Raw genomic sequence first — 12,762 nt, forward strand, 5'->3', positions numbered from 1 at the left:
ATATCCAGAATTATGTCTCATAAAATACAGGTATTACAAAGTGGCTGTTTAGCCCATTAGAGAAAACGTAGAGTGAAATCTGAATTATTTCTACCCGAGGCAGAAGCAGACAGAGTTACCAAAATTATGTTAGGCCAACGTCGCAATTCTTCATGTCTGGGGGGCAGTGAGGCTGGTGGCTCCTGCACCAAAACTCTATTAGGTGGACGGTATTTTTCAGGCAACAGTGACAGGAACTCCATTTCTCAGCCCCAAACCTCGTGTGGCTAACGGGGAATTCACCCAAAATGTGTGCTTGTGGTTTATCAGGGGCATTCGTCTGCCTCAAAAGACCCAGGAGGGAGCGGGCTGGGGGTGACCCAGCCTGAGAGGACGGCTTTGGGCAGCTTGCTTCGCGGATCCGCAGGCGAGGCCGGCAGCCTGCACCCTGGAAGAAGTGGGCGACTCCGAGCAGGGATGTCCTAACCATCCCCAACAGTAATAATGCCCACGATGGCAATGACGATCAGGGCTGCAACACAGGGGAGGCCCATGGGCCCTCGTGATAACGGCGGAGGGTGGAGGGGAAGGAAGGGATGAGGCAGAGACGGGGAAAGAAAAGGCACAACCACAACGATGTTAGCAACTGACATTTACTGAGCACTTACGAGGCGCAGAAACTGTGCGAGGTGTGGAGCACGTAAAGCTCACCCAATCTACTGAAACCGTCTGGTAAACAGCACTGGTAGTTTCGCTGTAACGTCTGTAGGTCACATGTCTTCATCAGTCCACTGGAGACACTGCTGGCCCCCCAAAAGGCTGGTGTTGGGCAAATGTGGTGACCCTGAACCATGAGGCTGTGGTGGTAAGCAGGCACAACTAAGCTGGTCACATACCCAGCAAGACGGGTGTCACTTGGGTCAGTAGACCCTAAATTACAAGTTTCCAGCTTGAAACTAAGGGGTGCATGGCCTAATCCTCACCTATTCTTAGTGTCTCCGTGACCCATGGCTCTTTGTGCAAGTTCTGGAGAGTGGCCACATGGGCTCATTAGAACTCTACTGTCTTCTGACGAAATCGGGAGCTTCTTGACAGCCCTGTTTTATAGATCCTGTACCTGCAATGCCCAGTTCAGCCTGTCCCTGGTAGAGGCTCAGCAAACATTTACTTATGAATAAACAAGGGAAGGTCCTGAGCTCTCTACTCTGGGACGACAGTGGTGAGGGCAAGAGGCTGCTCAGACTACTAGAGCAGATCAGGTGCAAAGGCTAAATGAACTTCCTTGGGGAAATGAGGTATCTTAGTTCCCTGGCATTGCCATAACAGATTATGACAAATGGGGTATCTTAAAGCGTCAGAAATGTACTCTCTTCTGGTTCAGGAGGCAAGAAGTTCGACATCATGGTGTTGGAAAGGTTGGTTCCTTCTGGAGGCTCTGAGGAGGAAACCATGCCATGCCTCTCTCCCAGTCAGGGGTGGTTGATGGCTCAGAGAGGTCATCCTACTGTCCAGAGTCCACAATGTGGGGAAACAATGCAAATCTATAGGCCTTGGTGGCAAAGGCGCAACAGCGGGCCGCCCCATCTGGCATGCTTCCATAATTCAGAAACTGTCCATGTGATGAAGGTAATTGGATGCATAGACTGTGTATCATGAAACAGCCCCAGTAGGGTTTAGGGTAACATCCTGTAACAAACACATTTCTATTTCTATAGGGAAAATGGGATTATTCACAATAGAGTGGAAAAATAGGGACACGAAATCAGCTAAAGTCAGGTTTTACCACCCAAAGACTTCGCTGTAAATTTACAAAAAAAAAAGAAAACTTATTTGTTTTTCAGAGCTTTTTGGATTTTAGAGCAAAACGGGGATTGCAGATGGGTATTTACAAGCCTGAATGTAGGCACTTTCTTAATGAACCTGCCTAAACCCCAAGAGGGCAGGTGTGGTGTAAGCTTGACTCCCAGAAGGCTCAGACCACCATCCTACTCCAAACACCTCCATCTTATACCTACTTTGTAAAGCAGGCTTCCCGCAAAGGGGTTAGTTTGATGAAAGATTTTGAAAGCTACAAAACAGACTGAAAATCACTGTTCTCTATCAAAGGGGGTAGCAAATTTTTAGTTTTATTTTTTGTAAAGGGCCAGATAGTAAATATTTTAGGCTTTGTGGGCCAAGAGGCAAAAACAAAGGATAGTATGGAGGAACTCAAACAATAAGAGAGACAACAGCTCTCCACATAATTTTATTGATGAAATTTAAAATTCTACTTACGGGCACTTGAAATATAAATTCTGTATAATTTTCATGTGTCATGAATAATAATATTCTCCTCTTGCTTTTTTCTAGTCATTTAAAAACAAATGAAAAAGAGAAAAAACTATTCTTAGCTTGAAGGCCATACCCAAACAGGCACAGGATGTATTTGGTCCAAGGGCAGGGAAGAGTTTGTGACCCCTGCTCTAGGTCACTCCTGGTCAAGCAGTGTCCAGTCCTAGAGTGAGGCCCACTGGTGGCCCTCCCCCACAATGTGACCACATGAAACCCCTTGGCTGGATCAAATCGATACAGGCCTAGCAGCTCCTAAAACAAGACCTCTCTTGCCTCTGACTTACCAGTCATTCTGGAGAAAACTGCTTTTTAAAACCCAAATACCAAATATGATATGAGCCATAACTTGGCAAAGTTATTTTCCTTCAACGAACACTCCTTTTCAAAAAATTATATATATATATATAAAGGCCAAATGCAATGTTTTTGCTCTCTTGGGGTCATGGTATGGCAGGTTAGCTATAATCTTATTTACATCATGTTCAATGGCTTCCACAATTAATCTGAATGCTATTTATAAAATGAACATAAGTCGGCCAGACTTCAAACACTCCTAGCAGCCTCTGAAGGCTTACCGTGAGTTTACTAAGCCAGGCAGGGACACAGACATCACCACTGAGGGACAATCCATCCATTCCCAGGCTGCAGGACCCCCGTCTGATGTCCACTATGAAACTGAGCGCATGTGAATTACTAAGTCTGGGCACACTTTTGATATATTGGTTTTGGGTTATACTACTGACTTATCCTACTTGGGCCAAGAACACGGAGTAACAGATGAGACAAACCCTGAATTAAAACGTGCAGTCCTGCCTCAAGAAGAGTTGGAAATAATTACAGAGAAAGCACATGTGAGTGAACTACTTCAAGGCAAATCCAGTGTTTAAAATGGCAATGCGGAAGGTGTTCCCGGACATGGAAAGGGAAAAACCACAAAATGACCTTTAAAGCTGTGAATGAGTCTGCCCAAAAATTAAGGGCAGCAGACAACCTGAAAAAGCAAAAGCTTCAAAGGAACACCTATTTATTCTCCAGTGGCCTCGGATCCAGAATCATCTCCCACCTTCCTTTGTAAATCAGCTTATAAGGAGGTTATGAACAAAAGAGCATTTGTTGAGATCCTACTCTGAGCTTATTGAGCCCATCATTTCATCAAACATTTTAAAAACCATGCTAAAAAGCTATGTTATCCCCATATGACGAAACAGAAAACTAGAGGCATAGGATTTTAATTAACTTGCCCAAGTTGCAAGGTTAGCTGATGTCAGGTCTGAGGCTCAAAACCTGTGCTCTATACAGTAGTGTATTACACAACTATAGCCCATAGGCCAACTCTGGCCAACTGCCTGTTTCTCTAAATAAAGTTTTATTGGAACACAGCCATTCATTTATGTATTGTCTGTGGCTACTTCATGCTCCAACCGTAGTACACGGAGTATAGTTGATGCTTCAACAATGTGGGTTAGGGGTGCCATCCCCTACACAGTTCAAAATCCACATATGACTTTTGACTCCCCCAAAACTTGGCTACTAATAGCGTACTGTTGAACAGAAGCCTCACCAATAACATACTCAATTAACACATATTTGTATATTTTATCATATATTGTATTCTTATAATAAAGTAAGCCAAAGAAAAGAAAATGTTATTAAGAAAACGATAAGGAAGGGCGCCTGGGTGGCTCAGTTAGTTGAGCATCTGCCTTTGACTCAGGTTGTGATCCCAGGGTCCTAGGATCAACTCCCGCATCGCGCTTCACACTTCATGGGGAGCCTGCTTTTCCTTCTGTCTCTGCCTCTCTCTCAATCTGTCAATAAAATCTTAAAAAAAAAAAAAAAAGCATAAGGAAGAAAAAATACATTTATAATACTATCCTATAAAAAAATAGTGTATAAGTGGACCTGCACGGTTCAAACTCATGCAGGTCATGGGTCAACTGTAGTTGTGACAGACTGCACAGCCTGCAAAGCTGAACATATTTACTGTCCACCCCTCCAGAGAGAAAGGTCATGTTCTTGTTTCCTGCAGGAACCTATCTTACAGCCCTCTTCTGAGGAACACCTCCACTCACAGGCCCCCGATGAGGCTGCATGCCTGGACAGCCCTTGGAGATGGGTGGATCTCCAGGATCCCCTTCTCCCACCAGCATCTCCAGCATGATGTCTGCACAATGGGAACACCCATGATGTGAGAGGTGGCCTGGCTTGAGTGCTTTGTCTAAAAGGCACAATGGTAACTGCACAGAACCAATAAGGTTCACTGCCTTGGAGGGTTGGAAGAGGGCAGCTGAGAGTAAGGGGCAGAAGCGAAAAGGTGTGAGAAGGGAAAGCAGAGACTGCAAGAGGAGCTGAGACACACTGATGGACCAGAGAAACTGGAGACAAGGTCAGGAGCCCCTGTTGTACCACAGACTGGTCTGCAGGCTTCTCCCAGTCTAAAGGCAGGGATTGCGCTCCTCATCCTTAACCAAGAGCATCTGGCACGCACCTCCTCCTCTCCAGGCCATGAGGAGATCAGAAGAGCTAGCCAGGCAGGCTTATTTTTCACTATACCAGCAGTTTGGTGTAGTGATGCACCCTCCCCAAAAACAAACCTGAAAGAAAGCAAAGAACATAGACCATGACCGAGAAACATGAACAGATTCTGAAGGATTGAGCTACTTAAGGAAAGGAGGCATGACATGACCCTTTCCCCACCAAAAAAATAATAAATATTTCATAATAATGTAAATAAAATTCTTAGTTATTCATGACATTTTCCTCCATTACCATCACCAATATTAGTATATGCATGTGTGTTTGTGTATTTTTTCTCATTTTAAAGCCAGTATGTAAGGGGTGGTGGTCTCTTCTCCTCTCCCCCTTCTCTCTCTCTCTCTCTTTTTTTTTTAAGATTTTATTTATTTATTCATGAGAATACACAGAGAGGAGAGAGAGAGAAGCTTAGACACAGGCAGAGGGAGAAGCAGGCTCCATGCAGGGAGCCCGACGTGGGACTTGATCCGGGGTCTCCAGGATCATGCCCTGGGCTGAAGGTGGCGCTAAACCACTGAACCCCCCAGGCTGCCCTCCCCCTTCTCTTGATGGAAGGACCCACTGTTGTTTGTGAGTTTTCAAGGCAATCCAGTAAGAAATTGGAAGTTGGGTTTCTATCCTATTCCCCTTTTTTTTAAAAAAAGGAAAATCTTTATCCAAGATTCTACTGTATCAACTTAATCAAGTTTTTTAAAGTTAAATTTGATTTTCAAATCCCTTAGGTGATGAGACGCGTGGGTTTTTATCATTTTACTTATATAGACTTGCGGTTGCTTTTTTTTTTTTTTTAACTTTTTTTCTCCAAATCAATCCAACAGAAAGTGAATTGTGGTCAATGCATAATAAAAATCAGAGTGACTCTTAGGAAAATTATTAGCATTTTGAAGTGATGGTTTCCTACTTCTTCAAATTCAAAAAAATAGCTTAGCAAGCCCAGGACTTCCTGAAATACTGGAGTTCTAGACTGCTCTTTTTCAATGCTTTCAAAACTCAAAGGGCACAGTGCAATAGAAATCCGGCTATTGAATAATGGGTAAACCCTGCAGAGATGTACAAAAACACGGCTGCTTGAGCCAGTGCCTTGGTGAAAGGCCTGGAGCCCACCCCTGCACACATGAACTTCTCATGACCCTCAAGTATACTCATGTGATATATCGCAAATACCATAAAGCAGATTTGTAATTACAGAGAGCAACTGATTTTAAAAAGCCTCTATCGAAATGAGTGCTCATAAAAATATAATAACCCAGACCAGAGAATTCAAGGATTAGAGCATTTTGAACATTATACTTCAAATTTACAAAGGCTGTGTATTAGTTAGCATTCACAAAGGTTAAAAAAAAATGGAATAGCTGTGTACATGGTGACTTCATTATAAAATCTAGATATAAAACAAAGAATATGAAACCACTCCCACCCCATGTTCAGGGCTAAAACCAGTTAAGTTCCCCTAATGTAATTAAAAAGCTGGTCCTGTGATCCATCCTCCTATTTGCAGATTTCAAAGTTAGGGAACATAGCATCTGTGGGAAAACCAAGAGGAGTACTCATTACATAGATGCCTCCAGGGCCAAGCCCTGGGGATGCCTTTTCCCAGTGGAAGGAATCAGCAGAGTCCAAGGAGAAGAAAATGTCCGCAGATTTTGTTGAGATTGAAGGTATATCCTGGAGTGAAAACTGAATCATCAAAGGAAAATATTTCAAATTTTTGGGTAAGCTGAAATGGGGCGTCTATCATGGAATCCATTCATGGAGAGAGAAGCCACACATTGTCTGATACAGGTCACCACAGCATATTAAAAACATCCTCCATCCAGCTGTTATGATAGGGAAAGATGTATCTTGAACAGAGTTAAATAAATCCCCGTAAGAATGGAATGTCAGCTAAGCATGTTGGCCATTAACAGTGTCTTAAGAACATTTCAGTTATGTGGAAATACGAGAAAAACGTAACTGTAGTGTTTGGCTTTGAACCTGAACTGGTTTCAGCTGAAGTGACCACTTCCAGCCAAAATGAATGAATATTTCTTTCTTGGCCTTCTTCCCACAAATCTCTAAAAGATAATAGTGCTGAATGAAGACAAGTCCTTTAGAAACAAACAGACACAGATACTCATTCCTTTTGAATCTCTAGATAAATGAGAGTAAGAATCCTGAGAAGCAGTTTACATTTCTCGAATGAGTTTCATACATCTCACTGAATCTTCAAAAGAGCCTTCCTTAGGAAAAAGTAGATTCGAATTTAAAACAATTTTATTTCTCTCATTAAAAAAAAAAAAGGGATCCCTGGGTGGCGTAGCGGTTTGGCGCCTGCCTTTGGCCCAGGGCGCGATCCTGGAGACCCGGGATCGAATCCCACGTCGGGCTCCCTGCATGGAGCCTGCTTCTCCCTCTGCCTATGTCTCTGCCTCTCTCTCTCTCTGTGTGACTGTCATGAATAAATAAATAAAATCTTTAAAAAAAAAAAAAAAAAAGGGGATCCCTGGGTGGCGTAGCGGTTTGGCGCCTGCCTTTGGCCCAGGGCGCGATCCTGGAGACCCGGGATCGAATCCCACATCAGGCTCCCGGTGCATGGAGCCTGCTTCTCCCTCTGCCTGTGTCTCTGCCTCTCTCTCTCTCTCTCTGTGACTATCATAAATAAATAAATAAAAAAAAATTAAAAAAAAAAAATCAGCCCCTTGAGGGAATCTCTAAGTTTCTCAGGTTTCAAAATCTGATTTTCTTTATCATGCCCCAAATCTGTCTGAACAAGAATTTCTGCCCAACAGTGAGCTCCCCTTTCATGACATCCGTATCTACCAAGATTCACTTCTACGGACCTCTGCAAATCCCTAGTTGTGAATCCCTAACTGAAGCTCGTGCAAGCAAGTTCAAGACTGGAGGGAGTGCCTGATGAGTTGCAACCAAGCAAGGGATGGGAGTGGAGGTAAGGGCACGATGTCATGTATATTTATCGGTTTCGGATAACTGAGACCCCACAGCTACTCTCTTTACCCATCCCCACTGCTGTAAGTTAATGAATAGACAAACACGTCCGTTTCTGACTGCAATCACCCTGGCACTACTTCTCGCTAGTGAAGAACTGAAATTCTTCAATAGCTAAGTTTTCCTACTCAGGATCTTCAGGAAAGTCATTTTTGAGGACATGGGTGAAATACTGCATTCTTTAAAAAAAAAAAAAGGTTATACTTATTTTCATTTTCTATCATCTGATATGTTACATACTGTGTAAGTTTCTTATCCTAATAGAATATAACAGACTTCACCTTATTCACAGGTGTGTCCTAACCCATACCAGGCACTCAACTAAGACTTATTGAACAATTGAATTGAACAATATGGAATACACTGGATTCCATTTTGTGTAGAAAAAGAAAATCAAAGTTTAGGCCTCTTAAAATATTGACATGCATTGCAGAATTTACTGTACAGGCAAACTTGAAGAGAAGTCCAATGAGAAGAACTTCTAAACAATGGCAACACAATCAAGATAGGCCCCATTCCAATCCTGTATTTCTCTGAATCAGCTACTCCTTAGGTACACATATTGCTCCGCTCAGCCAATGGCAATTCCAGGAGAGAGGCAATTGATAATAATTATGTTTTCTGCCTTCTCTTGGGTTATGAATTTATCATGATGCAAAAGTTGAGCTACTCTGATGCCACGTTAACAATGATAAACACCATAAAGACAAAAAAGAAACTAAATTTAAGCATTTAGATTCTGCAGGGGAGTTTATTAAACGGATTAACTAAGGAAAGGCAAAGCCACGCAATTATGGAAAACAGGTAGCAGCACTCCTGGCTGGCTATTTTTGATGGCCACCTGAGAACAGATTTCAAATGCCCTCATTTCTGCAGGTACATTATCTTGTGTTTTATTGTTATTCACAGCTGCAAGTTGATTAATTTGTATTCAGAAATTCTAAGTGGCAAATGTGCAACGCATAGTAATATACATTTTCTTTATGGACACAGTGAAAATGCCTAAGCCACATCTCATGTGTAACTCTTGCTCAACCAGTGAGCAAAATGCATAAAAGAGTTTTACGAAAAGCTTTGAAAGAGTTGGATTTGAAAGGAAATCTGCCAGAAGAAGCCCCTCTCCCCACCCATTCTCTTAAAAAACAACAAAAAACACACATACACACACAAAACAACAGCAACAACAAAAACCTAAGTCTGAAGGAAAATCAAACAAAGAGAATAGTTGGGTAATGTCTGGCTGCCAGAATCATCAATGTTGTCAGTTCATATTCTTGTCTCCTGCTCTCTAGGCATTTCTAATAAAACCCAGAAACACCAGTGATGAGTCGCACCAACGGACCTGTGCACCACAGTCAAAGCTTAAATAAGAGGTAATGGTATTTGTTAAATCCATTGCCTAAATGCAATCATGGTAGGTTCTTAAGAATACCGAACTATCTCTCCGTTTTCTGCACTAAGGAGATAAGGAGTGGCGTGGATAACCAAAATGGGTGGAAAATATATAATCACTGGTTTGGTAACACATATCCTGATCCGTCCCTCTCCTCCATCAGCCCCCTAGTCTATGCCCCTCACTGATTTATTTTCCCAATCATGTTTCCCCTGTTTAAAGTGAGTTTACATTCCCTTTCACACTGAACCTCAGAAGTAGATCTGAGACCTTGCTTCCTAGCTGGAGAAAACACCTTTCCCATTTGAAGCCTTTGCAAATTATCCATGGCTTTGACAACAGGTACTCAGCAGTTGACAATATTCTCATTGGAAAGTTTCATCAACCACCTAAGGTCACTTAAGATGCAATTAAAGTGCTATATTGCTGGGTAAACATACTCATCAATATTATTCAAATGCAATTTTTACTTTTTCATAATTTCCAACGTTTAAAACTCCTAACTGCCATGGACACGGCCCAAAGAATGTATCTGTCAAATACTCGCATACATTAGTTTGTGTTGTTTTCCACCCAAGACACCACAAACACAGCTAAACTCCTGAATCCAGGCTTTTGCAAGGTCACTAGAGCACCTCAGACATGACTGTAGACACTCCCACTATTTGTCACTCTTTAATTCAAACATTTCCCCAAACTTTCCTGGGCAGCATATATTAGATGGATTAGAAAATACCAAACTGTAAACGAGGAAAGAGACATCCGAGAAGGTTCTCTCGGGAGAAAGAACAATGCATGAGCTAGTAGAATTCATGAGGAAGGGTGGTACTGAGGGAGGCACTCTGGAAAAGGCTTCGCTAAAGGAATTCCATGTGGTCTGGATGTTTATGGCTTAAATGAGCTACCGACACTGAAACAGCCCACTTAATTAACCCAAAAACAAAAAGTATGGGCTGGGAATCTGAGACCTACAGAAACTCCAGAAACAGAAATTACTTCTTCCTCACGCTAATCACTCCAGGTCCTATAAATACACATAAGGTCACCAACAGTCCACATCATTATTTTTCAAAAATTATTACAGAAGAAACTAAACTTCTAAAGGGCCAGATATAGGTTAAATCATAAAACAGTGATGAAGAAAGTGAAGGTCTTTTCCAGAGTTCAAAAGAACAGGAAAATTTTAACTTGAGTTAAAAGGTTATTTGATCAAGAATCAGGAATTCAAGGTTCCAAGGGGGAAAAAAAAAAAAAAAAGATTTATTTCTTCAAAAAATATTTATGGAGTTTTGCTGAGTATCCACACTATGATCCCTAGCTTTATTTTTGCAACAGAGAATTAATATTTGCCCTTATTGGTATGTTAAACTCAACCGATAGGAACAGTTAAGTAGACATATGATCACATGTTGGATAGATCCCACAGACAGCACTATACACATGGGAATGCTGGTATTATTTTATTGAGTCAAATGACAAGCTCCTTAGCACAAACCAGCCCTGGCATAATTCGAAATGACAAATAATCTAAGATATAAGAATAAAAATGAGTAGACATCAGGTGACCAAGGAGAGTGCTGTTAGATCCAACTTTTTATATAAGCACCACAAAGGACTCCAAACACTTAAGTTGAGATTGACACTTAAATTGGAACAGAAAGCCACCAGAGCCCTACCCTGGCAGAGCATTTCCACAACTCCAAAAGGGAGAAGAGAATACGAAATGATCTTCCAGCTGACACTGAAATGATGAAAGATGAAATCTCAACATTTGTCAAATAATGCCATTCACCAAAAGGCTCAAATTTTAAAAGCCTAAAATATACATATTTAAGTCATTTGAAATCCTATTTCATCTAGGAGAATGTGATTCCTAGTCATGAATCAGATGCCAATTGAGGTGGGGGGGGGGTGATAATGCATCTGGTCCTTCTTCCTCATAGATGCCTCTTTCCCATCCACTGAAGACGAAGTAGCAAGGGCAACAGAACACCTTAGACTTCGCGATGACCTTCTTGTGTCCTGCAACCAGCACTTGCTCTCCCCTAAAAGGCTGGAGGAGATGGGTCCCCGGAGTGGGAAGAAGCATCAAGGCATTTGTGATGTCCTCCAGCTCCCTAGAATGGTATTCCTTCCCAGCCCACTCTCCCCATGGCCCAGGCTGATGTTATTTGATTACCATAACTCTATTGGCCAGAGAGATGGTCCATAGGCCATGTTGGTATGGTGTCCTGGTGACATCTGGTGGTGAAATAGAATATAAATAAGCCTAAAATTCCACCCATGGCTGCATTCGGGCTAACTAGAAACCTAATTTCACCTTTGTTTTTCTACCTAAGTTACTTCTGACTTTACCCATCCTTCTCTGAAGAGGAGCATCTTCTTGCCAGTAAACAAGAGGCATATACTGGGGTCTAGGGAACACATACATTTAATCACACATCAAAGAAAACACTTCCCAGAAGTGATCATATACAAGACAGCAGCAACTTTCATTAGAGGAATGATAGGTATTTTCAAAGAGATAAAGATTCTGTCTCCCATTGGTCACCATCTATCCCACTGGACAAATAAAAAGGTAGCAGTACGGAACTATGGCAAGAAGGTGAAAGCGGCCAGGTAACACGTGTCTAGTTTCCCAGACTTCTTAAAGAAAGCATGGGTTAAGATGATAAAACCTCTTGAATTTCTATGAATAGCTATTCAATTGTGAGTAACTAAATAGTGTTAAAGTATGTTTTACCACATCTTTCACCACAAAAGGTTAACTTAGGGTGTTTCTCTATCTGGGGTTAAAAATGAATCTTCTGGAGAAGATTCCACAAATAAAATGATTCCATAGTAATATTAAGAACCCACTTGGCTCTGACTGCAAACAGAGATGAAAAATATTACGTAGCACTGAGGATGCTAACAAGAAGGTAAACCATCTATATTGTGAACTGAAGAAGTACAGAAGAAGGGTATGTAGATGCTGACATAAATACCTCTCAGTGTCCAAAGTAATTTCTTTTTAAACATTTAGGAAGGCAAGAGGTGCATATAATGGAAGGGATATGAATCTGTCTATATGAAATCCTTATGTCCGGGAACAGCTCTTAACAGATTGACCTGGTCAGTGGAAATGCATTTCCTCATATGACAAACTGAACGTGTACCTTTGATAAGTGTGCCCATCAGCAGGAACCACAACACAGCCATGCCTGGCCTTTTATTACCTATTCAGTGTGACAATAAATGAGACACATTTGTTACCTAGTATTGCCTAGAAGAGTGGCACAGCAGTGAGGACTGAGCTACACAAGAAAATGTCATGGAATACAAAATAAAATTTTGAAGCATTTTTATTCTAGTATTTTCTAAGCAATGCCTAGGAAAAATCATTATTAAGGTTTCTCTGGCATAATGTGTATCCCTGAGGATGTGGCAATTTTAAAGGTAAGATCTGGGATTCCCAGGTGGCTTAGCAGTTTAGTGCCGCCTTCAGCCCAGGGTGTGATCCTGGAGTCCTGGGATCAAGTCCCACATCAGGCTCCCTG

The 12,762-nt window shown here is 41.8% G+C and overlaps 1 protein-coding gene across 13 annotated transcripts in view; it reads right to left on the minus strand.

Moving 5' to 3' along the window:
• WWOX (WW domain containing oxidoreductase) overlaps positions 1-12,762 on the minus strand; it is a 952,589-nt gene that overhangs the window by 832,060 nt on the left and 107,767 nt on the right. Inside the window, exon 6 of one of the 13 annotated variants that reach the window (XM_035716872.2) lies at positions 3,902-4,131. The exons of the other annotated variants lie outside the window; for them this stretch is intronic. Coding sequence (XP_035572765.1) covers positions 4,114-4,131 — 18 coding nt within the window. The 3' untranslated portion in view covers positions 3,902-4,113. Of the gene's footprint in view, positions 1-3,901; positions 4,132-12,762 lie in introns of those variants that run through there. 13 annotated transcript variants of the gene reach the window in all.

The sequence above is a fragment of the Canis lupus genome, chromosome 5 (genome assembly GCF_003254725.2).
Source record: "Canis lupus dingo isolate Sandy chromosome 5, ASM325472v2, whole genome shotgun sequence".
Lineage (NCBI taxonomy): Eukaryota > Metazoa > Chordata > Mammalia > Carnivora > Canidae > Canis > Canis lupus.